The 27,658-nt window shown below is 47.8% G+C and overlaps 1 protein-coding gene across 2 annotated transcripts in view; it reads right to left on the bottom strand.

The window, feature by feature from the left end:
• COL4A2 (collagen type IV alpha 2 chain) overlaps window positions 1-27,658 on the bottom strand; it is a 200,362-nt gene that overhangs the window by 140,856 nt on the left and 31,848 nt on the right. For both annotated transcript variants that reach the window (XM_050766586.1, XM_050766585.1), the window contains one exon: window positions 7,752-7,832. In XM_050766586.1, coding sequence (XP_050622543.1) covers window positions 7,752-7,832 — 81 coding nt within the window. The remainder of the gene's footprint in view (window positions 1-7,751; window positions 7,833-27,658) is intronic.

Below are 27,658 nucleotides of genomic sequence, written 5' to 3'. Positions count from 1 at the left end.
TCTATCATGTGTCAGGCCCCACGTAGGCCCCAGGAATACAGAAGTAAACAGAGCAGTCATCTTCTGGAGCTGTGGCTATGCGAGTACTTGAGGTGTGGCTGGTGAACGGAAGAACTGAATTTGAAATTTCATTTCATTTTAATTAATTAGAACTGAAATTGAAATAGCTGAGGCCGGGCGCGGTGGCTCAAGCCTGTAATCCCAGCACTTTGGGAGGCCGAGGTGGGCGGATCACGAGGTCAGGAGATGGAGACCATCCTGGCTAACACAATGAAACCCCGTCTCCACTAAAAATACAAAAAAACTAGCCGGGCGAGGTGGCGGCGCCTGTAGTCCCAGCTACTCGGGAGGCTGAGGCAGGAGAATGGCGGGAACCCGGGAGGCGGAGCTTGCAGTGAGCTGAGATCGCGCCACTGCACTCCAGCCTGGGCGACAGAGCGAGACTCCGCCTCAAAAAAAAAAAAAAAAAAAAAAAAAAAAAAAAAAAAAGAAATAGCTGAATGTGCCCAGCAGTTACCACACTGAACATCCAATCCCTGTGAGTTTGCAGCCAGGGGTAGAGGGAGGATCTGGGGAGAGTGGAGAGACGGAAACTCACAGAAACTGTGTAAGACTATTCTAGACAGTAAATCCTGGATGAAAAGAAAATGCAATATAAAGTCAGGGTTTCAGGAAAGTAAGACCAAGATGGGTGACCTACTGGGCTTAAATATTTACAAAAAGAATATTTTCTGAAACTTGGAGCTTCAGAACATAATGCGGCTCTTTCTTTCCATTGAGATTTAACCATTTTCTTCATTTTCTTGAAGTGGGACTTTTAATAAACTGTCGTAGAATTGAGTCAATTATGCAGCTGATGAAGAGAGAAGCAATTACAAATTTCTGGCCCCTCCTCCACTCGCCATCCCACCCCATATGATAAATATTTTATGTCAAAAGAACCATTATAACACCATTGAGGATTTGATAGAAAATGGGCCAGTTTGGAGCTCACCCACAGACCCAGTTGCTGCAGCACCAGTTGCTGCAGCCCCTGCAGTGCTGGATGAGCCAGGCCACCTTTGCTCCAAAGCCACACTAAAAATAACTGCGTGGTTCTGAAAGTGAGTGAGAGCTATGTGCAGACAGGGCTATAAAAGCCTGGAAGCCAAGTAGTGTTTCTGCTATGTCTGACTAATTTCTTGCCCTTTCTGTGCAGCGTGTAAAATGCTGGAGATTTCTTTTGCTAAGTATGCTGGGCGCACCATTAAAAAGTTTCTGTCTGGAAAAACTGCAGGTGGTTTGCAAAGCGGTCTGCTACAGCACTGACGTTTTAATTCCACACAGGCACACATCTTCAAAGAACTAAGACAGAGGCTGGGTGCGGCGGCTCACGCCTGTAATCTCAGCACTTTGGGAGGCCGAGGCGGGTGGCTTGCCTGAGGTCAGAAGTTTGAGACCAGCCTGGCCAACAGGTGAAACCCCATCTCTACTAAAAATACAAAAATTTCAGAACCCCTCCAGCCACGGGAACAGCCACATGAAAGAACCCCTGCTGCCCGGGCCTTGCAATTCTCTCCTTGGGGTTTTATTTTAAAATCTTGGCTCTCTACACAGAAGGGTAAGGTTTATGATTGGCAATACACAATAGAAGATGCCGTTGGCAAGACCACTGCTCTCCTTAGAGGGAATATCTTGCTAATGGCTTTGCTTCATATCTGTGTGGGGCACCCTCTCCTTTCCTTCCCGGAGGCTGGGAGCTCATTTTTTTTTTTTTTTATCTCAGGATGACCCCTCTGAGCTGACAGCAAGAGCCAAAGACAAGGAATTTTCTTGGCTTCTCATTATCTGCCTCCATCCCACTCTGAGCACCCATTCCCTCTTCTCTTGGCGGCTTTTTCTGCTCAGTTTCTCTCTGGTTTCTTTTACTTTGATTTATATTGTTGAATTTAAGAAATCTGGTGAGGCTAAGGATTATTTGACCCAAGTCCAGGGACCCATAGACTGTGGGAAACTCTGAGTTACATGAAAAAATGTACTCACTAAACACAACTTGTTGCCCTGCACACTCAGCCGCTGCTTACTTGAGCGAGCTTGTCAATTGCAACCTTCCGGAAGCATGGTCTCCAGGCTCTCAGCTGCAGCTGCCAGGCCACAGGGGGCACTGTGGGCCCTGCTTGGATGCATGCTGAGTGATGTCGGGACCTACACTCAGTAGTTCAGGGGCTGACAACGTGGGTTCTCTTTTCCCTGTTGTCATGCGGCACAGCCATCTGCCCATCTCCTAGTTCCCAACAAGTTGGAGTTATCCAACCAGTCTTCACATTTACTAATTTCTGGAACACCCAAGTGCCTTAGGACACAGGAGGTGGCCTGTGAAGGTCGATGTCCTTAAAAAAATTAAAACAATCTATCTGATCAGAGTTTATGGTCAAAAATCAGATGTTTGGGGGGAACAGGAACCTGGCTAAGTTATTGAAATAATGAACTAAAATTAACCTTACTTGGAAAAATCCAAGACTTTCACAATATTCTAGGTGAGTTAACAAGCAAAGCAAAGTCGTCTTCTCTGTTGACTCCGATTTCCTACCTGCCCCTCTACTGCTTTCTATACTATTAACCTTTACATTGCATGGTGCTGATAACTCTATTAGAAATTCTGTAACTGAAACTAACTTTGATGCTTTCCATTCAACTGCCTTCCATCTCCATGGTGTATAAAGAAAGAAAACTGAAAAGAGAATAGAAAAAGAAGGCTGGGTGTGGTGGCTCACACCTGTAATCCCAGCAGTTTGGGAGGCTGAGGTGTGCGGATTGCCTGAACTTAGGAGTTCAAGATCAGACTGGGCAATATGGCAAAAACCCATCTCTACAAAAAAAAAAAAAATACAAAAATTAACCGGGTGTGGTGGTGCATGGCTACAGTCCCAGCTCCTTGAGGGTCTGAGGCAGGAGAATTGCTTGAGCCTGGGAGGGCTGCAGTGGAAGGTGCTAGTGGAAGGTCTAGGCAGCCTTGTCTGGATGATTGCCTGGTATTCAGTGGAGGGGTAAATCTGAGAACATGCAGTGCCAATGAATCAGAACTTATAATTTATAATTATTCCAATATACTTACTAGAGATTATTTGAAATACAGACCCTCACATAACAATAAAGTCCTGATCATTTGTTAAAGTTATTTTTTTTAATTCACAAAACAACTGAAGAGGTGGTTAGAGAGTTAACTAGGGAAGCATAACTCTTGCATAACGAGGGGAAACTCTCTTCTCATGCTGCCTGTGTTCTTCCCTGCACCCCGGAGAGCCTCACTCTTCTAGGCTGACACATTGGAAGAGGAGTATGGACACAAAAGACGACTATGCTGGAAAAAGAATTTGTCTAAGTCCCCAGACTTCAGTTTTGTTTTGGACTCTACCACAATCTGGGTGTGAGATTTGCAGAAGCCATTTCCCTCCTGAAGTCAGTGTGCTCCTATGTGAACTACAGGACATGGGCTGGCTCCTGGCTCAGCTCCTCCCAGCTCTGCCCAGGGAGGGGAAGTGGGTCATGCCCAGCAGCTGGAATACAGCTCCCACCTTGCCTCTTCATGCCTCAACTCTGTGGCTTGCTGGAATTATCTATGGGACCGGTTGGTTCTGTCCAGGAAGCAATTCTCTCCCTGCTAGGAGAGTCCATCACTCATCGCCCAAGGATAGAGAACAAAACTCCATAAATTTGACCCAAAGCTCATTCACTGGTCACATGAGAATCCATCTGGAACTGGAATCCATAGTATGCTTGTGATTTCTGCTTAGTGTCCAAAAGTTATCCAGTGACGTACAACTTCCGATGTTGGCTGTCACCATGGTGATGCACAGATGAGCTGGGGTACCATGCCCATAAAAGGCTGAGCTAGCCAAGGGCTGGGGCGTGGAGAGTCTGCAGCCAGGCATTTCCAGGGCTGTTACAGTAGCACCAGAGGGAAAAGAGACGGGAGTCACCCCAGGGGAAGCTGTGGGAAAGAACAAACTATGCACACAGCCCTTTCGACAGCAAGTTCTGTCCAGCTGCTATTTTTATGTATTATCTTACTTCAAAAAAATACTATCAATGCAAACGTAGGGCAGACAGAGCTCTGCTTCTGCAAGAACGCATTTGGGAAAATCTGTTAATTAAAAAATAGTTAAGCCACATGCACTGGATTTGTAGTCTTGAAATAGATACTCTATCTTAAAAATGTTTTAATACAATAGATGCAACAGTCCTGAGGGTAAATGTCTCCTGTAACATACAGGAGACTATCTCCAGGAATATACTCTGTAGAAAATGATAAATGGCATCACTGATCTCTTTCTTACCTTTTATCATCAGCCATTTCTATCGCTTTATTGGTGAATGTCCAGGGTCTCACCTGAATTAACAGGGCAGCCTGTGTGCTGATTGTTAACACACCCCAGTGACTGGCTCTGTGTGGTCCCTTGGCAGCATGGGTCTCGGCCCAGTGAAACGACAGTGTCAAGCATCACGCAGTACCCAGAGGTACAGGTACAACCAGATTTCAGGCCGCGTGAGCACAGTGGATCCCACAGTCCAGGCCTCGGGGCAGGGGTATCGTTTGCCTCTGTCTTTTGTGCAACCCTTCACACAGCTGCCAATCACAGCCTAATTGGATCAGTGTTGATAACCCGTCTGAATAACTAGCGGAAAGCCAAGCACACACAGAGTTCTGCATTACTCATGTTAATCACATTAACCAGAAGGTGTCGATCTTTCATTTTACTTGGCAAAGTACAGAAAGAGACTCAAGGTGTTTCCTTCCTTAGGGACACTGGGAAAGAAAAAGGTCTCAATGCCTGCACTGTGGCTTCACGAAATCACAGAGCCTTGGGGATCCTTAGAAATTCCCTCTTAATAACCTCATTGAAAAAACCTCTGGCATCACGTAACAGTACACTGCTATGCAGATGCCATTATATACTGAAATAATCTGAACTAGCTATGTTTGCTGAAGAATAAAATTCTCCTAAAGGCACTATGGAAAATGTTACTATGTTGATTCTGCATTAAATAATCACAGAAAGTGAAAAGGAACAGACCCGGTCACCTCTACTCAGTTTGTTTGGGTTCTGTTTGTCTGATGACATGGAGAAGAATGCAGAGTCCCGCTAGACAGTAACTCCATCCCACACAGCTAGTCTCGCAGATACGTGTATACCACCAATTCTATCCATGCCCATATAAGGCTGAGTCAGTCAAGGGCTGCGGGGTGGAGAGTCTGCAGTCAGGCATTCTCATCACTGCAGCAGAAGCATCGTTGCGAAAATCTATAGCATGGGACCCGGGGGAATTTTACATCTCGTGAAATGGCTTCCATAAACTTAAAAATTATTTAGCCTTGTTAAGTGCTGATAAATGATCTTCAACCAGCAATTTCTAAACCATAAAGTCCCCACTGCAGGCAGAGGAATGCTTAACCAAAACAGAAACAACTGCTTTGAGAATTGCAACTAATAATGAACGTAGCAGGTGGAGAGACGGGAGCTTTGATCCAAGGGGCAGGAAGCCTCCTCAGTTGTGATTTTTGACAGTGAAATAATGATCGGTCACAGGTCAGCAAATAGGATGACAGCATTTATAAAGAGGTTCCCTATCACGAACTGTGGCCGCTTGATTTTGTCGAGCGGACACAGGAGAGGAGGCAGCGGCGTCGCACCCCAGCCCCGGAGGCCAAGCTCCAGCAGAGGGTCGTTCCTCCTGGCAGGTAAGGATGGGGAATGGCTACGGTAGAAACTGACTTCAGGATTCAACTTGGGGAAACTCATTTGGACACCCAAGGGCTGTTATAATTTCTGATTCCAACAACAACAGGGCAATGCAGGCAAGAGTTTCCAGTTGCCTTGACAACCTGGCATTTGCCAAACGAAGGTGTAGACAAGCATGAGTCCTAGGGCAGATGCATGAGTCCAGAGAATAAAGGCAAGGAGGCTGTGTCATAAAATAAAATGCTACTCCCTACACCTTCGCAGATGCAAGATGGACTTAAACGTGCACATATAAATAATAATTTTTAAACCAAGTAACACCAAGACTCAGTTTTAAAGGCATCAGTTTTAAATCCAATATTAAATCCAATATTAGGGCAATATTTCAAATTCTGCCAGATGTAATGGTGATAATTTGGGGTACCCTTTTTTCCTCTTACTTATCTATCAGATGGACCACATAAAAGACATTCAGGGAATGAGTATTTTCAAAGTGAGAATTGTTAGCAATGATACAACTGCCAGTGCCCTCTAGTTTGTATAACTATATTGCAGTATAAATGCAACTAATTACGCTTTTCTTTACAGAATATTTTTATGACATTTTTGCTTATGTAAAAGTATAAAACATCATTGCTTTATATATGTACATATAAACACACATGCAAACACACATATGTACTTACAATGAACAATGAACGAAAGAAAAGATGCTTGTGAAAATTAAAATTGTTCTCAATTTTGTAGGAAAGTGGTATACATTGACCCAATTTTGCATTATATTATTGTTTGTTCTAGTGGAAGAGAATACAATTGTATTAAATTTCTTAGCAAAGTATGCAATGACTTAATCAGGCAATTTAAGACACTCTCATTTCACACGGAAGTACAATTAGGCACCGCATCACGACTTTTTGGTCAACAACAGACTGCACTGAAGACAGTGGTCCCCTAAGATGACACCAGATCTGCCCAACGCATGACTCACATGTTTGTGGCGGTGCTGGTGTGGATAGACCTACTGCGTTCCTGGTTGCATCAGAGTGTGGACATGCAGTTACATGCAGTGTGTGACACTTGGTGATAAGCAACTGTGTCCCTGGTTTCTGCATTTACTATACTCTACCTTTTATCGTTATTTTGGAGTATACTCCTATTTATATGCTAAGTGTAAAATAGCCTCGGGCAGATGCTTCAGGAAGAGTCCAGAAGAAGGCATTGTTCCCAGAGGGGAAGACGGTTCCATGCGCGTTACTACCTGGAAGACCTTCTGGTGGGACAAGATGTGGAGGTGGAGGACAGTGATACTGATCATCCTGAGCCTGTGTAGGCCTCAGCTTCCATGTCTGTTTCTTTGTTTTTAACAAAAAAGTTTAAAAAGTAAAAAAACAAAAATTAAATAGAAAAATCATTGAATAAGAACACAGAAAAAGGAAACACGTTTGTACAGCTGTACGACGTGTGTTTTAAGCTAAGTGTTATACAAAAAGAGTCAACAAGTTTACAAAGTTTAACAGTTTGTAAAGTAAAAAAGTTATAGTAAACTAAGGTTAATTTATTACTGAAGAAAGAAAAATATTGAAAACTTAAGTGTAGGGCCGCCTAAGATCCAGCGTTTACGGAGTCTACAGTGGTGCCAGTCACGCCCCAGGCCTTCACATCCACGCGCCCCTCACTCCCTGATGCAGACAGAGCAGTTTCTAAGTCCCGCAAGCTCTGTTCGTGGTAACCGCCCTATACAGGAGTCCCATTTTAAATATTTTTACTGTACCTTTTCTGCATTTAGATATACAAATACTACTGTGTTGCAATTGCCTACGTGTAGGTTTGTAGCCTAGGAGTGACAGGTTCCATCACATAGCCTGTATGTGTAGTAGGCCACACCACCTAGGTTTGTGTGAGTACTCTCTAGGATATTCAAGCAATGACGAAATTGCCCAGCCACATGTGTCCCAGAAGGTATCCCCGTCGTGAAGCGAGGCATGACTGTATGAGGAAGATAATATTACTTATTGCAATGCTGTGACTTACACGTCCACCTTTCTCAGGGTAGCACTGGCAGCCCCCGCTGCAATCTCTTCCTCCGCAGGGCACATCAAACTTCTTCACACCCTGCAACAATAAAACACAAGGCAAAGAAAAGTTACCTAAAACACTGCCAACTACGACATGTATTAAAATATCATCTGTTGAGATTCCTTCCAACTCTTGAAACTATTCATTCCAAACATTCAATAAGGCTTTATTAAAAAATAGACTAACTTTTAGAGCAGTTTTCAGTGCACAGCAAAATCGAGTGTAAGGTCCAGAGATTTCCAATATACCCCTGTCTCTCCCACCTCTGAAGTTCCCCACTATCGACATCCTGCACCAAGATGCACAGGTTGGAACCAACCTGTACACTGGTTACAATCGCTGAGTCCGCATGCATCACCGTCACCAGAGTCCACAGTTGAGACCAGGGTTCACCCTTGGTGCTGTATATTCTATGGTCAATGAGCCTTTAAATAGTGCCCACTAGGCCGGGCGTGGTCGCTCACGCCTGTAATCGCAGCACTTTGGGAGGCCAAGACGGGCGGATCACAAGGTCAGGAGATAGAGACCATCTTGGCCAACATGGTGAAACCCCGTCCCTACTAAAAATACAAAAATTAGCCGGACATGGTGGCAGGCACCTGTATTCTCAGCTTAGGAGGCTGAGGCAGGAAAATCGCTTGAACTCGGGAGGTGGAGGTTGCAGTGAGTTGAGATCATGCCACTGCACTCCAGTCTGGGCCACAGAACGAGACTGTCTCAGAAAAAAAAAAAAAGTGCCCACTAAGTGCCAGATGCCAAGCAAAGTCCTGGACCTCCAGCATCAGGAGAACATTCCCAGAATCTGGATCCATGTGAAGAGAGGAATCAGGAAGGAGCAGGCCTGTGGCAGGCATGAGAAACTCCGGGGCACGGGCAGCAGCTCTGCCTTCTGCCTGGACATGTGGAGCGTGCGCCTGGAGAAAATGCTTGCGAGGAACCCAGAGAGGTGGGCAGGAGTGGACCACCATGGAGGGGAGGAGGCGGCGTTGGTGCAAACGGTGGCTCCCTCACAGGACAGACATCATGGTGATCAGAGGGAGGGCCGTGTGAGGAAGCGGGACTGGCAGGACTGGCAGGTGCATCTGGTGGGATGCCAAACCCTCGCCTGCACCACTGATACCACTTTCGACTTCAACGGAGGGGCGTTGGCAGAGTAAGTCCACTTCCTTTCCCCTTCGCCCTGTGAGACATACTTATGCTCAGAAAGGAGGAGGAACACCAGGAAGAGGCTTTTCTCAGGACCTATTCAGGCAAGTGGGTGACCCCACTGAGCGTTTCCTCAGAGAAGCAGATACAGCCCTAAGTGAGTCAGTGGGAAACGGAGGGAGTTCCCTGGATGGACAATCCCGATGGGGCAAAAAGGTATTTCTCATCCTTGATCTCAACATTCAGATCAAAGATGGACTTGGAGATTGGGCTACTGGACAAGCACCTTAGCTCTTCCTTTCGGACTGTGACAGTATTAAACGTTTTGAGATGATGGCAATCAGAGTGACCCTCTTTTCTTCCCTTTCTGATCAGCCGGGCCTCAGCGCAGGCCTCCCCTCCCGACAGATGAGCTAGTACAACCTTCATTCTACAGGTGAGCCAGTGCTGCCCTCCCCGCTATACAGGTGAGCTAGTACAGCCCTCCACCCCCACACAGGTGAGCTATAGTAGCCCTCCCCCACAGGTGAGCTAGTCCAGCCCTCCCCCATCACACACAGGTGAGCTAGTACAGCCCTCCCCCCACACACAGGTGAGCTAGTACAGCCCTCCCCCCACACACAGGTGAGCTAGTACAGCCCTCCCCCCCCACACACAGGTGAGCTAGTACAGCCCTCCCCCCACACACAGGTGAGCTAGTACAGCCCTCCCCTACACACACACACAGGTGAGCTAGTACAGCCCTCCCCCACACACACAGGTGAGCTAGTCCAGCCCTCCCCCCCACACACAGGTGAGCTAGTACAGCCCTCCCCTACACACACAGGTGAGCTAGTACAGCCCTCCCCCACACACACAGGTGAGCTACTACAGCCCTCCCCCACACACAGGTGAGCTACTACAGCCCTCCCCCCACACACACAGGTGAGCTACTGCAGCCCTCCCCCCCACACACAGGTGAGCTAGTGCAGCCCTCCCCCCACACACACAGGTGAGCTAGTCCAGCCCTCCGCCCTACACACAGGTGAGCTACTGCAGCCCTCCCCTACACACACAGGTGAGCTAGTACAGCCCCTCTCCCCCCACACACAGGTGAGCTAGTACAGCCCTCCCCCCCCACACACAGGTGAGCTAGTACAGCCCTCCCCCCACACACACAGGTGAGCTACTGCAGCCCTCCCCCCCACACACAGGTGAGCTAGTACAGCCCTCCCCCACACACACAGGTGAGCTACTGCAGCCCTCCCCCACACACAGGTGAGCTAGTACAGGCCTCCCCTACACACACACAGGTGAGCTAGTACAGCCCTCCCCCACACACACAGGTGAGCTAGTCCAGCCCTCCCCTACACACACACACAGGTGAGCTAGTCCAGCCCTCCCCCCCACACACAGGTGAGCTAGTCCAGCCCTCCCCCCACACACACAGGTGAGCTACTGCAGCCCTCCCCCCCACACACAGGTGAGCTAGTACAGCCCTCCCCCACACACACAGGTGAGCTAGTACAGCCCTCCCCCACACACAGGTGAGCTAGTACAGGCCTCCCCTACACACACACAGGTGAGCTAGTACAGCCCTCCCCCACACACACAGGTGAGCTAGTACAGCCCTCCCACACACACACAGGTGAGCTAGTCCAGCCCTCCCCTACACACAGGTGAGCTAGTCCAGCCCTCCCCCCACACACACAGGTGAGCTAGTCCAGCCCTCCACACACACACAGGTGAGCTAGTCCAGCCCTCCCCCCACACACAGGTGAGCTAGTACAGCCCTCCCCCACACACAGGTGAGCTAGTGCAGCCCTCCCCCGACACAGGTGAGCTACTGCAGCCCTCCACCCCCCCCTCCACAGGTGAGCTAGTACAGCCCTCCCCCACAGGTAAGCTAGTGCAGCCATCCCTCACACACACAGGTGAGCAGTGTCTCACAGGTGAATCTTAACCTAGCTTTTCACCCTCAGCCAGCCTTTGTCAGAGCCTCCCTATTATCACACAGTCACACCCAAGGGACCCTGCACAAGGCTGGCTTCTGGTGTTCACGGATTCAAACCTTATCATGCAATTAAAACTTACCAGATGACAGAACCCTTTCCAATTTAAGCAAATTGTATTTTACCACAGCCTTTTCACTCTCTTCTGAGTTAAGTCTCAATGACTAAACGGGACTATCACCGGGGGACTCCCTCTGTAAGTTTTTTTGTGATAGTGGGTCTGCTGGAACCTTCCCCATTCCTGTCACCAGCTGAAATGTCCATGTAGAGGTGAAGCGGCATGGCCAGGCCCATTCTGCCACTCCCACCCAGCAGAGTCTTCCAGACAGTCCAGGGCAGGTGGGCAGGACATGCAAGCTTCTGACCCAAAACCTTCTGGCCAGAGTTGGCCTCGGGTCCCAGCAATGACTCCACATTCCTTTTGTATGGGTAATTTTGCTTTTTTTCTTTTAACTAACAATTTTCTACTAAAGAAGTCTCATTTGAGAATTTCACATTTTTTTACGTTCTTCTTATAATTCTTTACCTAATATAGTATCTGATGCATCAGTCGCTACCATTAAAAAAAAACCCCAAAAGTTGGAAAGTCCCAAACCCTTTAGAGAAAACAGTACCTTGAAAGCCTTTCACATTTCTTTTCAGTTATCTTTTTATCTTTTTGCCTTGAGTGAGGTAATGAGGCAGCTGGAGTTTATGGTGTAAAAGTAAACATATATAAAATCCTCTCATGCCCTTAAAATAGGATCCTAGGTATTTGCCAATTTTTTAATGGCTTCAATGTTTATCTGTAATGGGGCTCATAAATCCCATGATTTGAATATGTGATTTCTAGAAATCCGACTCCACACTAAGCCAGAAAGTTTAGCACCAAAGCTCAAGTCTAGATGAACTGCTGCATTCATGCCTTTTACCACACACGAGGGAGGCATGAACAGGCGCTTGGCAGAGGTCCTCAGTTGACCCAATAATTCACTGGCCAGTTGTCTGGGAAGGGCAGGCGGGCCTCCTGGGTCTATAGGGTAAAGCATCAACTCATATTCTCCATCTGCTGCTTCCCATGCTATTTTTAATTTTGATTTTCAAGCCACTTGCCAAATCCCTCTATCTAAATGAAAGGTTGAAGTGATTTTAATGGTTTCAAATTGATCTAACAGACTCCTTATTCTAGGTTGAGGATATTCACTGTATTTAGTTGTAGCAAGTTATTCATAACCCACTCAAAACTGAATGATGCATTCTTACTTTTGGAACTAGGGCTTGTAGGCTGACTAAGATACCTCCCAGTAACACTTCTCTACACATAGCGATGGCTCCGGTGCTGTATGGTGAGGGAAGGAATACCTCATTGAGAGGCAGCCCTGCTCATTCCAAGCCAAGGCAGTTTCCATGGACATGCTAGCCGTGTGTGCACACATGCACGTGCATGTGTGTATGTGTGTTCCCACTGACATCTTACCTGTCCTCCAGAGAGACTCTTAGGAATTCCAACATCTACAAGAGCCCGAACTGCCACACTTTGGAATGTCAGGCCTCCAGGAGGAACAGAAATATTGACTTATTAGGGCAGGGTGTGTGCTCCAGACAGTCTCTTAAAAACTGAACAAGTCTCTGACCTGAGCCTTGGCATTCCCCTGAGAAGATATGGGTCTCTGAAACAGTCTCGAGACACGAATGCCTTCCTGAGGACCTCACATGAGGAGTGTGAGGACTGCTATGTGGGGTCCCATGTCTGTGGCCTGGCCACTCCCTCCAGCAGAGGCATACTGACTGCACGTACCTGCCGCCACCCTGCTCCCAGCCCTCCAGCCTATCCCTTCCTTTTACTGCTTAACGCAAGGCAAAGACAAGACGCGATCCTATTCTTGTCAACTCCTTAATAAAAATGATGAGTTTCCTCTCGCTCTGCACCCTCCTCAAATCTCTGTTCACCCCCTTCATGATAAACACTGGCCCTGGTCCATGTTTGTAACTTCAGTCTCCATGAGGCCCGTTTTTCCCTACAAGGTCTGGTTCGCCTCAGTGTTTTTTAGAGAATCCTTCATGGGTCTCACCAAGCACTTGACATGCCTCTTTTTACAACAATCACAGACTCATAAAAGAAACATCAATTCAATCCTCCATTGATTTCTCATTTCAAGTCTGAATTTCCAAGGCAGCAATTGTGTAGAGCAATTCCAATGTCTAGCTCTCACTGAGGCCCCCTGCAGGTGTGCCTGGCTGCGGACCCCTCTGAAGCTCCCAGGGCCAGGAGGCTCCTGCAGCTCCCACTGTAGGTGTGGAACGTGCTCCGGGCTCTTGGGGCATGCTACAGCCGTTCAGTCCTGCTGGCCAACTCCTGCGGTTGTCTGGGTGTCCTTCACCCCAAGGCAGGAAAGGACTCAAGGCCCGGTGGGACCAGTTCTCCAGAAGGCCTGAGAAAGCTGGTGGGGGCACCCCACTCCCGGGAGAATGCCTGACTCTTACTTCCTCATAGGCACACAGAACCTCCCTACCCAGGGAACTTGGGACCACCAAGGAACCTGAACCGTATCCTGCACCTTCCTTCAACTACACCAGTGAGAGGACACCTCACATCCCCAATTCCAAAGTAACATGACAAGGGGCAAGGGGCTGGGAGGTCCTTCATCTACCTTTCACTTTACAAATTCATTCACTCACGATCACTGATGTGAATTGCCTCTGAGCCATGCACTGTGCTGGGCTCTGGGTATACAGCAGGGGGCAGATTAGACATTGTTCCTGCCCTGTGGCAGGTGACCAAGTAGACAAGAAGGTGAAATAAGTAAACAAACAACTAAATCCACATAATTTAAATTCTGGTAAGAGCTGCGAAGAAGAGGATGGTTAGAGAGCAAATAAGGAACAGTGTGGGTCCTTAAGTATTGTGTTATCGTGTTCACAGAGAGGACTGGCTGTGCTCAGGCCTGTGCCCTAGGGCTCTGCTATGCTCCACTACTCCTTCTATGCCTACCCCCCAAGGCCAACCTCCCTGCCTGACAGCCTGAAGCTCTCACAGCTGGAAAGCAGAGACAGACTGGCTACCCCTAACCTCCAGGCCTGAGAGGGCACCAACTTCATGCCATCATCATCGTCATCATCATCATCATGATCATCATCAGGGAATCAGGACCATCCTGACTGCAGTGACTTGAAGCCCATTCTTCCTATGACTTTCAGAATGCTCCAACACTGCTGTGCACCCCCACGTGCAGCTCAGGGCTCTCCTTCAATCTAGTGCCGCTTTCGGTACCCACAGTTGAACATCCTTAGTCCCCACTCAGCTGACAGCCAGCTCAGTGGCTTCCCAGGCGCATGGCCAGGAAACTTCAGACCTAAATTCCAAATCATGGAAGGAGTTTGCCTAGGGGATGAATCATGACTTCTCTCAGCAAACCTTGCCAACTATCTCATCACACACCAACCTGGAGGCCAGACCCCATTGGACTTATCTGCTTCTTCAAGAAAGATAAAGGAATTAAAGAAGCTGGCAGAGGCACTGTAGACAAAGGGAAGGGGCTGCTAAGTCTGATATTGTAAGCTCTTGACACCTTTAGTGTTGTGGAACCAAAAGGAATAGTCATGGAAAATAAATGTGAATTATAAATATTAGGAAATAAGAGAGTCCAAAGCAGCTTAAACCTAAGAAGTACAGTAGACTTGAAAGTCTCTGAGCTGCAAGGAAGAGATGAAGGACGGGCCATTCTTGCACCAGTTCATAGGGACAAAACCCATGCTGTCAAGGGAGGAGAGAGAGTCACAAGCAGCAAAGCAGCAGGAGAGAAGGCTGTGTGCGGGGGCTCACGCCTGTAATCCCAGCACTTTGGGAGACCAAGGCAGGCAGATCGCTTGAGCTCAGGGGTTCAAGACCAGCCTGGGTAACAAGGCAAAACTCTGTCTGTACCAAAAAAAAAAAAAAAAAAAAAAATAGCTGAGTATGGTGGTGCACGCCTGTGGTCCCAGCTGCTTGGAGGGCTAGGGTGGGAAGATGGCTTGAGCCTGGGAGGTGGAGGTTGCAGTGAGCTGAGATTGTGCCACTGCACTCCAGGCTGGGCAACAGAGCAAGACCCTATCTCAAAAAGAAAAAATAAAAGGAAAGAAAGAAAGAAACAAGAGAGAGAGCAGGTAGCAAAGAAGACACTGGATAGAGAGTTTGAGGAAGATTTACCTGGAAGTCGCACCACAAATAAAACGCGAGGGAGTAAGAGGGAGAGAGAGAGGAATACTGATCAGAGGCAGGGACTTAGACACAAAGTCAAAGAGGTCACGAGTGCTTGTCTGAAGGGCAGCTGCTCTCCCAGCTGGCCCCCGCCATGGCAAGCGTGCTGTGTGGACAGGCCCTATCAGCATCACCCTGGAGCTAGTGAGGAATGCAGGCCCCACCCCACCTTTCTTGGAGCAGATCCTACTTTCTAGCATGACTTCCAGGTTAGCACACTGAGGTTTGCAAAGCCCTACGCTGGGTGGTCGGACGGGCATTATGAAAACAGGCTTTGTCTAGAGATAGCAAGAAAGCTGGAAACCACTGAACCATCACCCTGGGTGCAATAGAAGGTAGGATTTGTTACAGATTCAGCATGTTCCATGACTCAGTGGACCCCTGGCCTGTCTGTCCTAGAAAAGTGATGGCCTTTGGACCTTGCTTTGACCTTTGTGACCTGCGCTGCATCTGGGGCGGCTCCAAGCCCTGAGGACTCAGTCACTGAACCTCTAATTCCTCCAAATGCAAAAAAAAATGTAGTTCTCTCTTTCTATTCTTTTAAAATTCAAAATATCCTTCTAGAGCTCTTCTTTTTCCTCTTCTGAAACTGGTAGCCAGCATTGCCGTGCCAATTCAAAACTACAGGAATTGGAAACGTTAAGGAGCCAGTAGGCAGTGTATGTAAAGGCTAAGATGTGTTTTCCAAAAGCCTTAGATTACATTCTACTCAATTGGAATGCAACAGACATTTTTTCCAGGTGCAGAATGGGAATCTTTGGGCGAGGGATTTCTTGGTTGACTTCTTACATGGGAATTCTCTTCCTTGGAGTCTTATTTAAGACTCCATCATTACATTTAGAAAGATGTGAAAACGGGGCCGGCTGTGGTGGCTCACGCCTGTAACCCTAGCACTCTGGGAAGCCTAGGCAGTGGATCACTTGAAGTTAGGAGTTCAAGACCAGCCTGGCCAACATGGTGAAACCCTGTCTCTACTAAAAATGCAAAAATTAGCTGGACACAGTGGCTCACGCTTGTAATTCCAACTACTCACGAGGTTGAGACACAAGAATCACTTCAACCTGGGAAACGGAGATTTCAGTGAGCCGAGACCGTGCTACTGCACTGTAGCCTGGGTGACAGAATGAGACTGAGTCTCAATTAAAAAAAAAAAAGAAGATATGAAAATCCATCTGTTTGCATGGATAGATTTACCACAGACATCAAATCCCTCTAGATGTACAATCTAGATTCCTTGGTGAGTCTTTTACCTCTGGAAGAAGAAACGTCATGGAACCCTTTAAGGAAAACCAGGTTCTAGTTTCTTGAACCAGGCTCCTATCAAGATCGAGTGGAGAATTTCTTGCTTGGAGTCACCGGCTCCCTGGCTGCCAGCAGAGACCGTCATTTATCAATGGGATTCAGTGGAGTTGGAGCAGAGATCAAGAATGGCAGCTGCAGGATTAAGAGGACATCCGGTCCCCCCCGGTTGCTGCCCTGGCTCTTCTGTGAGTGACCCAATGACAGTGAGAAGAGAGTATCATGTTGCCTTCACCAGGATCCTGTGCCACCAGGCGGAGGGAGAGCCTTTCCTTTGCCACCTGGGAAAAGAGGGTCCTCCTCGGTAGATGTCTGAGGAATGGCCCCATCTCCAAACGTGGAGAAAACTGCCCAAGGTCACTCCTCTTCATGGCAGATTGGTCCTTATATTTAGGACACTAAAAAAATAGGTTTAAGTGACAACCTGAATGCCAGAAAACAAAACATATAAACAATGTAAACTCTTTGAGACTAGCTATTTCTCTACTACCACTGCAAACTGTCAACGTATAGCAAGGGAACAAACCATGGGAATGCACCCAGCCCTCTGCAGACATGAGTATCGTCTAAAGTGGATGCCATGTAGATGAATGAAAAAAAAAATGCTGGTGATTGTTCTCAGCTTGCACATAGAAAATAAGCAGTAATCGAGTTATATGAAGTTGCAAGAACAAAACTCATCTGTCCCAAAACAAAGAATATTTTGTCCTCTACATGTTCCAAGAAACTTCTTGTCCAAGGAAGTCTTTTTAAGCCAATTTACCTCCAGCCAACAAGAGCCATCCTCTGAAGGGAATTTACAGATAGTTGACAACTGGATTGTGCCCAGCATCTAACCCAAATTCCCTCCAGAGAGGAATACTGAATAACCCACGCCAAGTGACATACAAGATCAACATTGCCTATTGTTAAAAAGCTATCATCTTTTTAAAAGCTAAAAAGTTAACATTTCAAGGCAAAAAAAAAAAAATCTATACAATTCTTCATCTTTGACACAAGTCCAGTCAAGCCGGACTTTTAGAATTATTATTTTAATCAAAAAAGAGGCCAAAAGAAAAGAAAGCCAATTCGGGAACAAGGTTCTCAGTAAAGTTCTATTAGTTTATCAAAACAGGAAATATAAGCCATTTCCGCACATGCAGCTTTAGAAATTAAGGAAATAATTCCAACATGGTATTAGCAGGGCAAGGTATATGGAAGAGGAAGTGCAGGTCACAACTGCACCACCCAGAACAAACCCTTCTCCTCCATATGCCGGGCAGAAAAGTCAGCCAATTCAGCTTCCTTTGTTTAACAGTACTTCAAGGGCATCCTAAATAAATGTGTTCACTCTACAGAATGGGCTTGAACTAGTCACCAGCTCGAGATGGTGAAATGCCTGAAGGACGGGGTGCTCCCCCACATACAATGATGGAGTGCCAGTGAGTACCAGCAGTTAGGACTGCGTCAGTGCGTCCTCATGGAACTGGGAGACTCAGAGAAGGAAGGAGGAGCTCAGGCTGTGTATCTGGAACAGGAGAACCAGAAAGAAATGATAGTAGTTCAACAAGAGTCGGGCTAGACACTCTTTAGGAAGACAGACGTCCTTCCTGTCTGGAAGCAATCCTTTATTGTCTCCCAGACGAATACCTGAGGAATGGGATCATTCCCCGTCCTGGTTCAACACGGCGGCAAGACATAACCAGGAGGCATGACGTTCGGTGCCCTCCCGTGAGTCACCAGCAACAAGCCCCGTGTTTTCATATCTGCACACCTATACATTTTAACAAGCAATGACTGGCCAACTGGGCCACCTTCCATTTCTCCTCAGGCAGCCTAACGTCTGGTGTTTTCCACACACAGCGTGCTATTGGCAGGGCCACCTCTGACAGCTGTACTTTAGTGCTGGAGCTTGGGTCCTGATGGGCAGGACTGGCTCAAAAAAAAAAAGAAGTCAGGAATTTGACTGCCAGGGCATGCAGTGTGTGGTGGGCCAAAGACCAGGGCCAGAACTCATCCCAGTGACATTAGTCATCCTGAGACATTTAAAGCAGGCTGAATGACAGTGGAGGAACGGCGGGCGGGGCCCCAGGTGGGAACTGCTGAGAACCTGGGAAGCTGAAGAGCAGGTGTGAGGGGCCGACCGGGAACATGAATGATGTGGCAAAGGGCAAGACAAAGGGCAGAGTTTAGGCAGAGAAGTGACTGGTCCTTCAGAGCCACAGCATCTTCTGGACAAAGGGAGGATGACGGCACCCTTCCGCAGGGCAACTGTGAGGGTTTGGGGATGTAATTCAGCCCCATGAGCCTTTCCAGCTGAAGGGTCGCCAACACCTGGCACCCCGGCCTAGACTCCTGACACGTGAATGAGAGCTGAAGCCCAGACAATGTAGTCTGAGCCAACACTGCCTTGGAAATACGTCGTCCTGGGCTAGAGATGATCTCAGAGCATGGGTGGGCCTGGCCTCAGGTGAAGACAGGTGGGCCATCTGGCTGAGCTAGGACAGGGGGCTTGGCATTTCCTGACACACGTCCCCTGCCCTGGCCACTTCTTCAGAATTCACACTCAGTGCTCTTCTAGAGGCAAAAAGCAGCGCTGAGATGCGCCTCCTCACCAGCGAGGAAGGCAGGCGTGCACAACGGCCCAGCATGCGGAGGCGTGGACCCAGGTGTTCGCACTTGGCAGTGAGCCATGATAAGCGCAGAGGATGAGGCTCTGTGCAGAGCCAGCCCTCTCCATTCTTTCATGACCTCCCCTTGGTCAACAGAGCACCCTGGCCTTCACCCGGGGAGGAGCTGAGCCCTCATTTATTGGGTGGTTTTATTAGGTGCTGGGTGGAGACTCACGGGTGCCTCATCTTGAGTCATCTGGTCTAGAAGCCTGGAACCTACACAGCAAACACCCAGGGTGTGGACATGGGCGTGGGGCCGTCATCAGGAGTCAGGGAGGCAGGACAGCGACCACAGGGGCCGGGTTGAGCTGGGCAGCACATGTGACAAGCAGTCTTTGCAGTGGGCATACAGCAGGGTGCTGGAGCCACAGAACAGGGCACTGAAATGCAGGCAATTTCCATCTCAGAGCACTGGAGGGTGTCCCGTCAAAGTATGAGTTGCCTTCATTTGAAGGTTTCCTTGCCTGTCTTCGAATGTCTTGGTCACTTAGAGTTCTGGTGCCCCTGCTTCTCTCAATCTGAGTTACTTCCTGAAATCTGTTCCATTACCCCTGCCATAGCCACTGCTCCTTATACTGTCTATGGTGACTACGGGATCAGTGGCTAAGACTGCTGAAGATTTATTTTCATTGCAATTTAGATGTATTTATTAACCCACGGCTAAATTCTCCTTTGAATAGGGTCTTATTCACTGGATTCCAAAAGTTAATCTTAAATGACTTTCTGCCTCAGATTCCCAAGGCTTTGAGTTACACACGAAACACACCTCAAAAGCCTCAAGCGAGAAAGAGTTCTCTTTCTTTTCAAGTATTTTGATGCTGCTCCTTCAGTACCCCAGGAAAGCTCCCCATTTCCAAATTCGCCTCTCACTGGCCTTCACGGCCGGTTCCCGGCTCCCTGGTTGTGAAGGTGACGGAGGCAACCCAGGATCCTGGCTGGGACTGCCTGGATACATCAGCAGCACCCCGGAGCTGGGTGTGGGCAGGATCCCAAAGCCTATCTTCTTGATGTCATTATGAAGTGGACACACAGGTGGCACTATTCTGAGAACTAACATGCACCCCAGCTACCTTGCAGAAGGTGGTCCCCCTGTGCACAGGTACACCTGCCCAGGCACAGATGAGACGGAACAAGATGGGAGCCCGGGTGTTGCTATCTGAGTCATGTGACTTCTGTCCCACACAGCAGCTGGGGGTCTGTCAATGGTCCATTGCCAGAAACCACCTTCCCTTACCCCCTCTCCTTCTCTACCCTTAATATAGATGGCCACCCTTCATGTTTTTGTCAATCACTAACGGCTGGCTAGGTGGGTACTTAGCTAGCTGGGTGCTTCTGGTATTGACCCTTTAGTCGAGAGACCACATCGGGTTAAAAAGAACAGGTGGGGGCCAGGCGCGGTGGCTCAAGCCTGTAATCCCAGCACTTTGGGAGGCCGAGATGGGCGGATCACTAGGTCAGGAGATTGAGACCATCCTGGCTAACACGGCGAAACCCCGTCTCTACTAAAAACACACAAAAAAAATTAGCCGGGTGAGGTGGCGGCGCCTGTGGTCCCAGCTACTGGGGAGGCTGAGGCAGGAGAATGGCGGGAACCCGGGAGGCGGAGCTTGCAGTGAGCTGAGATCCGGCCACTGCACTCCAGCCTGGGTGACAGAGCGAGACTCCGTCTCAAAAAAAAAAAAAAAAAAAAAAAAAAAAAAAGAACAGGTGGGGACAAGATGTGAATCAATGTGAGTCTGACTTTCTTCTTCACCAGGTGAGTGGCTGGTGTGTTTGAGAGAGTCTCAACTGCACTGACAGGGAAGGTGAGGGTGTGGAGCCAGCATCTGCTGTCCTCTGATTCCTCCACCCCACTGCTTCCCAGGAATAGCAGACTTCACTTCTCCTGAGACCCGCCAACTGGGGTTCTGCTCCCCTGCATCCACTGTTCCCTCCACTTTCAAAGTCTCTTTTTTCTTTCAACTACAGCCGAATGCTTAATCACATATTTCACGTGCTGAGGGAATGTGAGGATTTTCAATGCATGGAGTATGAACACCTCCGGGGTTCCATCCTCGCAAAGAACTTGCCTTTGTACACGCTGTTCCTTCAGCTTGGAATGTCCTCCATACCCTCACCTTCCTTGTCAGTGCAGTCGAGACCCACTCAACACACCAGCTACTCACCTTGGGAAGAAGACAGTCAAATCACACTGATTCACATCTAGTCCCCACCCATTCTTTTTAAGAACAGGCATTTCTGCTGTAACACAGTATATGACTGTTTCTCAAACATTCTCATACTCTGCAAAACCACACACCAAACCACCGAGGTCCATGGGAAGAAGAGAGCTGGGGCAGACCACTCAATACCAATGCAACTTTGTAACTAGGGCCTTAATAAAATTGGTAACAATCCTGATAAAAATAATAGCACAGTTTAATAGCCATGTTAACTTCCCAAGTAAAGAAATACTGCAGTACATAAAGCACTTTATCTTAAAGAAAAGTGACAGCATAGTTTTACAGAAGGGGGTGTAAGGAAGTGCTAACACTGCTATGTTGCAGAGAGCAAGGACAGGACAACCAAAGATTGGGAAGAGCCGTGGAGAAAGCATTTCTGAGGAGACTATGCGGCCTGAGCAAGGCAAGAGAGAGAATACTGGGGCTTTGGAGTCTCTACAGCATTTCATTCCTTGACAGTTTGCTGTGCTGATGTGTATTCTTCTACTTACCCTTCAGCTACCCTGTTACTCAGTGGGGCAAACACCACGCTGGGAAAAACGTCATGCATGAACTAACGTGACTTCCATCTCATACTGACATCATTCTCTTCTGTTCCAATTACCTATCAGCAAGTATGAGTTAGAGGAAATGTGCTGTAACAAACAGCCTACTTCAATATTCTCTCATTGGCTACTCATTTAAATGTCATGTTGTCACCAAATAACTAATAATAAGAAAATTGGCTGCATAAAAGACCATGTTTAATGAAGGCTATTTGTCATGTCGTCCTTTTAATCGCCGTAGGGATTTTGTTCTGTCTCCGTCTTGAGAAGAACAAGTTACAAGGAGTTTTTAACTCTTGTTCAAGAGGCCATCAATGTAATCATAGTTAGAAGCGAGTTTTCAGACTTGTAAGTGCACACGCAGTGAAGAGTTTTACATGTTACATTTAGAATAAATGCCCTTACATATTTGTGAGCTATGTTGTTTTTGTTCTGCTCAGTTAGGGAGAGAGTCCACCGAGACATCATCTAATATAAGCATTACCTCACACATTATCTACACTAGATTTTAATTATTTATATGGCATGCCAGTTCTTGGTATTCTTTGGCAATGAATGAAAATGTGTATGTTGTTAGTACTGGCATATAGGTCTAAGGTAAATATTTTGCACTGTTTGTAAGAAACAGAGTGGCTCCATCTCTTGAAGCTATTTATTCCAGAAAAGTACATTCAGTTTGAGAGTTCCGTTCAAAACCCGCCCTCTGTGCTAAATTTGGGAGAAAAGAAATCTGAAAAGCATGAAATGAAAGAGATCCAGCAATCCTTTTTCAGAACACAATAAGATTTCTGTTCTGGTTGGTGAAGGCTGGTCTAGGCAAGGAAGGTCCCGGTTTGCACCGGCACACAGAGCAGCGCTGCACCACCCAGGCAGGCTCAGCCTCAGGTGTCTGCAGCTTTATCTTTGCAAACGTGACCATCAAAGTTCCAGGGGCCATGGGCAACACCACACCCACGCTACAGCCACTTTACCTATCTGCTGGCCTGGCTTCTGGGTTAGAATTTCTGCACTTCTGCCCCGCCCTTTCTCCTGGAGGTACGCTGCCAAGTGAGTCACACCTGGCAGCTTTCAGACGGCGTATACCTATGTCTTCCCACATCAGCAAGGATAGAGGATGCCTTTGCTGTGAACTCACACTCAGTAGTTTTTCCTTTGCCTGGAGGAAGGTCTGTGCATAAAATCTGCTCTAAGTCATAGCAGACGCCTACTCCTGGGGCCAGGAGAAGAGAGCACCCATTGAGTACGGACAGGCGCAGGCAGCACTCCGTTATTTGGCAGTGGATTATCCACCTGGATATTCCAACAGTGGATTTTCAATCCCACTCCTCTCTGCCCCTCAGTAGGTTGTTGAGATTTTAATTCTTGTGTTTGATGCACAGTCAGAGGCCACATAGTCATTGCAGTATCAAGCTACAAAGATTGCATGTTCCCCGGACTAGGTTAGACCAAGTTTTTGGACGCTAACCTCTGTCAATAAGGCTAATTCAGAATTAGCATGCACACATTTTTAGGTTTGAGCACAATTTTTAGAGTGTCCTGAGTGTGAAATCTTAGAAGCCAGTTCTACCCTACTCTCCTATACCAGTGCATGAAGACAGTTGACTTTTCTAGCCTTTTTAAGCTTAATCTGGAGTGTTTGCAAGAAGATGGGTTCTTCCTGGGCTGCAGAGTGCTATGATCCTGTCTTGTGCCTTTGCCCTGCCCTAAGCTTCCAGCTGGGTGTGCGGGTCTCCAGTGCTGCAGATATGGTTTGTTCTGAATGGCACTGTGTTTGCGAGAAACTTGATTTGCTTTGGACCGAGGGTGCCTGGGCTCCAGGTCAGTGTTTTGTGGGGTGGTCTTGTGAGGAATGCTCATCCCACATGCCCTGCAGTGTCCTCATTTAAAAAATGGGTAGAACTCACCGTTCCTTCCTCCTGGGGTTGCTGTTAGGATAAAACGAGATTAACCCATGGGAAGAGGTGAAGATAGTGCCCGGCTCCCGCCAGGATGTACCCAGCATCCATGGTCCATGTTCTTAACCTGCATTTTATCATCTTCCCCTAGTGGGGAAAGATGCTGGTTTATTTCCATCTCATGATACAGACCTGGAGAACAGCAGGTGTCAACACTGTCATTGTTCAAGGAGATTGCTCTTTATGGAGATACTTGCATGTTTTAGGATTTTCATTCAGTAAGCATGCATACAATGCTGACCCTATATGGCTTACGGAATTTACCTTAAAAAGGTCTTACTTGATTTAATGTTAAGTGCTAGGTACCATCAATTTCTCTGAAGTAAGATTTCAAAAGGAAAAAAATTTAGTAAGCTAATTCCTCTCTAATAAGTCAAATTCTTAGCTTTCTTTATTCTCTCTCTCTCTCTCTCTTTTAAAAAATTCAGTGAGTAGCTGGCTTAGGCACAATTTAAATGGCTCAACTATGCCGAACCTTGTACCCAAGGTCAACCAATGAGCCAGGGTCACTTGGGATCCAGGCCAAGATCCCCATTCTCTGTTCGTCACTATGAGCCTAAGACAAAAATTCATGAGTCCTGTCTAAGCAACAAGGCTTGTAGTCCTCCTATGTATCAAAAGTGCTCTTATCATATTACAAACAACTAACATGCTGAGATTATAAACATCCACAAATGCGGACTTCCTCCAGTATTCTATGTGATGTCATCTGGCCCTTCTTTCATATCCGCTTTTATTATGCTCCTGTCCTTTCAAAACAGACTCTGTGCCACAGTACAACAAAAGCCAGGAAACGTCGGCCCTCTGGCAGCGAGACAGAGCTGGAAACAAGGAGAAACTGATAAAGCAGAAACACCTCCAGATGGAGAAGTAAAGACTCAATCCTGACACAGCAACTCAGCCTGGCGTCTTTAAAGCCGGTGTCCCCTTACACACACCAACGGAAGGCTCCTGCTCTGCTCCTCTCAAAGCGGAGTTGTTACTGAGTTGCTTTCACCAGTGCAGGTGGACACTCCCCAGAAAACGTCCTCTAGAAAACACTTCTGAGAGTCTGCTAAGTGCTAAAGATCTAAAGGCCAACAGGCAGGCCCCTTGTGCTTGGGAGAAGACAAGCCAGTGGCAGAAACCAACAGCCCTGAACAGTAAATCCTTAACAACACCTAATCAGCCACAAACTATGTACAGTTTGTTCACCTAACCTGAGGCTCGCGAGTGAGTCCCACAGCTGCCCTTAGTCACTGCTCCACAGGGGCTGGACGGCCAGCAGCTGGAACTCCTGGCTATGGGTGGGAACACGACACAGCAGGGAACACAGGGCTTTGGGCAGGGCGGTGTTGGTCTGACACTCTACCGGGGAGAAGTCCCTCGTCCCGATCACGCCACGCGCTTGGACATGTCTTAAAATGGGGTTCTGATGTGAAGGCAGCGCTGGCCACCGACCTTCTCAGGGAACACCGGAAGTGGAGGGCGGGCTTCTTTCCCTTCTCTGTCCTGATTTAGTGCTTCCTGTCACCCCCAGCACACCCCTCCCCACCCCCAGGGAAGCTACTGCCAGGAACCAGTTCCCTGACATACCATAAACAGTCAAACACTGACGACGCTCCCTCCTGCCAGGTCACTGAAATCTTTTCCCTTAATAGACAATACTCCTCCTCCTGTTGGGAGCAACCCAGACGCCCGAACACAAGTCAGAAAGGAACAGAGTCCTCTGAGGTCCCCAGAATCGCATGGTTGAAAACGCCCTGAGAGTACCCAGGGGTCACACGCACACACGCAGAGCCTGGAGCAAGCGAGAAGCTGGGGTTTGCTCTTGGGTAACCTAACAGCCAAGGACATAGAGAGATCTCGAGACCCTAAAGAATCTCTGTTTCTGTGCAGTTCTTTGTGCTTCGTAATGTCTTCACGAGCTACAGGACTGCTCTCTTTTCTTCTGCAGCTGCCCCGGAAGACTGGATCTTTCTGTCCCTGGGCTAGGAGAAGCACCCTTCAGAAGATTCTGCCAAAGGAACTCCCAAAGGTGGGGAGGGGACGAACCTCAAACATTTTCTTTCTACACTTCCACTCTTCTCAAGTCTTCTCCATCCTCTTCCTTTATCCTTTTTCTTTCTTTTACATCTTTAGAATGAAGTCTTTGGAAAGGTGGATTTGCTATGTCTGTAAGTCTGCTTAGATGAGGACCGTGGCCGTATCTGTGGCTAGAGTAAATTGTCCTCGGCTGGGTGCGGTGGCTCACGAGGTCAGGAGTGCAACACCAGCCCGGCCAAGATGGTGAAACCCCATCTCTACTAAAAATACAAAAATTAGCCAGGTGTGGTGGTGTGCACCTGTAATCTCAGCTACTAGGGAGGCTGAGGAAGAGAACTGCTTGAACCCAGGAGGCGGAGGTTGCAGTGAGCTGAGACCACGCACTCCAACCTGGGCAACAGAGCAAGACTCCATCTCAAAAAAAAAAAAAAAAAATTCCCCTCTTAGACTGGACTCTGCAGGGGTACCAGGTGCCCATTGGACCAGAGGTTCTCAGGCTCTGTGAAACAGGAAGCCCATTTATTATCCACTCTACTTGCCACCCACCCTCAAGGATTCAAGCCATGCTGGCAACGTCATAAACCGCCGGGACGAACATTCTTCCTTCCAATCAGTGTGAATAGTGTTGGTGTTCCGTACTGGGTTAGTCACAGGACACGTTATGAGTTTACACAGCTTCACGGAGTGCCACTGTTCCATTTCTGGAACGCTTCTGAAGTGCCACAGACTGTCATTATTTGGATGGTCCAGGTTAGCAACTCCTCAGCACCCAGCACCTCTATTTTAATTCCTTTTTTGATTTTTCCTCCCACCAAGTTTACTGAGCATCTATTATGGTCCCAGGTATTGTGCTAAGACTGAGGATACCAGGTTCAAATATCAGATTTCCAGAACTGAAAAAGATGAGCAAGATGATTAACTCTGGGAGACTCCAGTCTTTTATTAATGAAAGACCTAGTTTTGACCCTGTTTTTGTTGTTTTCCCCGAAATCTGAGGCTTGTAAAGAAAGAGGCTGCCCGCTGCTGGGGACTGAGGCTGACACGCACTCCCTCTGGCTGAGTCCTCACGATTGGGTCAGAGGCAGTAAACTCGTTTGAGACTGACTGGCCAGGCTTCCGAGGTCAGGGAAGCCCCTGCTCCCACGACATTCCTCCCACGAAAACTGGGCACTACAGAGAGTTTAGGTAACTTCCCTAAGATGAGGTCCCAAATATGCAAGCACCAGTGATTCCCTCCATCCAGGAATCTCATCACAAAGCTGTTGCGATAACAGTGCTGTCCCTCCCACATCCACTGTCATCAGAATTCAGTCCTCTAGTCTCTCCACGAAGGCTTTCTGCACAAAAGGTGAAAGAAATCCAACTGTCTGGCCCATTTAAAATCAAGTAACTGAACTTTCTCTGCACTCTGTCACACTCTTCATCTCTGAGGTTCATCTCTGTTCTCACCAGATGATAACGTGAAAAAATGGCGTCTTAAAGAGCTGACCCCATCAGCTCCCGAAAGGATGTTAGGGAAGGTCTGTGGAAGGCATGGGCCTGCAGTACTGAAGGCAGCGGCATCACTGCCAACCACAAGTCACTGATTACAATCCAAGAGCACCATTTTCTTCCTTTTATGGGGCATAGGACTCTTCCAAACATTGTCCTGCAGATACTTAAGAAAACCAAACAAAGCCCCAAACAAAAATCCAAGCTTCTTACTCCACATGTGTTGTGACCTCCCGGCTCAGGGCAGCAGCCAGTCGCTCTTGGCTGTGGGAGAGAACCTGGGAGGGCGGCGAAGAGCAGCCAGACATTTTTTCAGCTTGT

Source organism: Macaca thibetana, chromosome 17 (assembly GCF_024542745.1).
Source record: "Macaca thibetana thibetana isolate TM-01 chromosome 17, ASM2454274v1, whole genome shotgun sequence".
In the NCBI taxonomy this organism is placed as follows: Eukaryota; Metazoa; Chordata; class Mammalia; order Primates; family Cercopithecidae; genus Macaca; species Macaca thibetana.
Note: the sequence above shows the minus strand (reverse complement) of the source record. Positions and strands in the feature narration are given on the sequence as shown.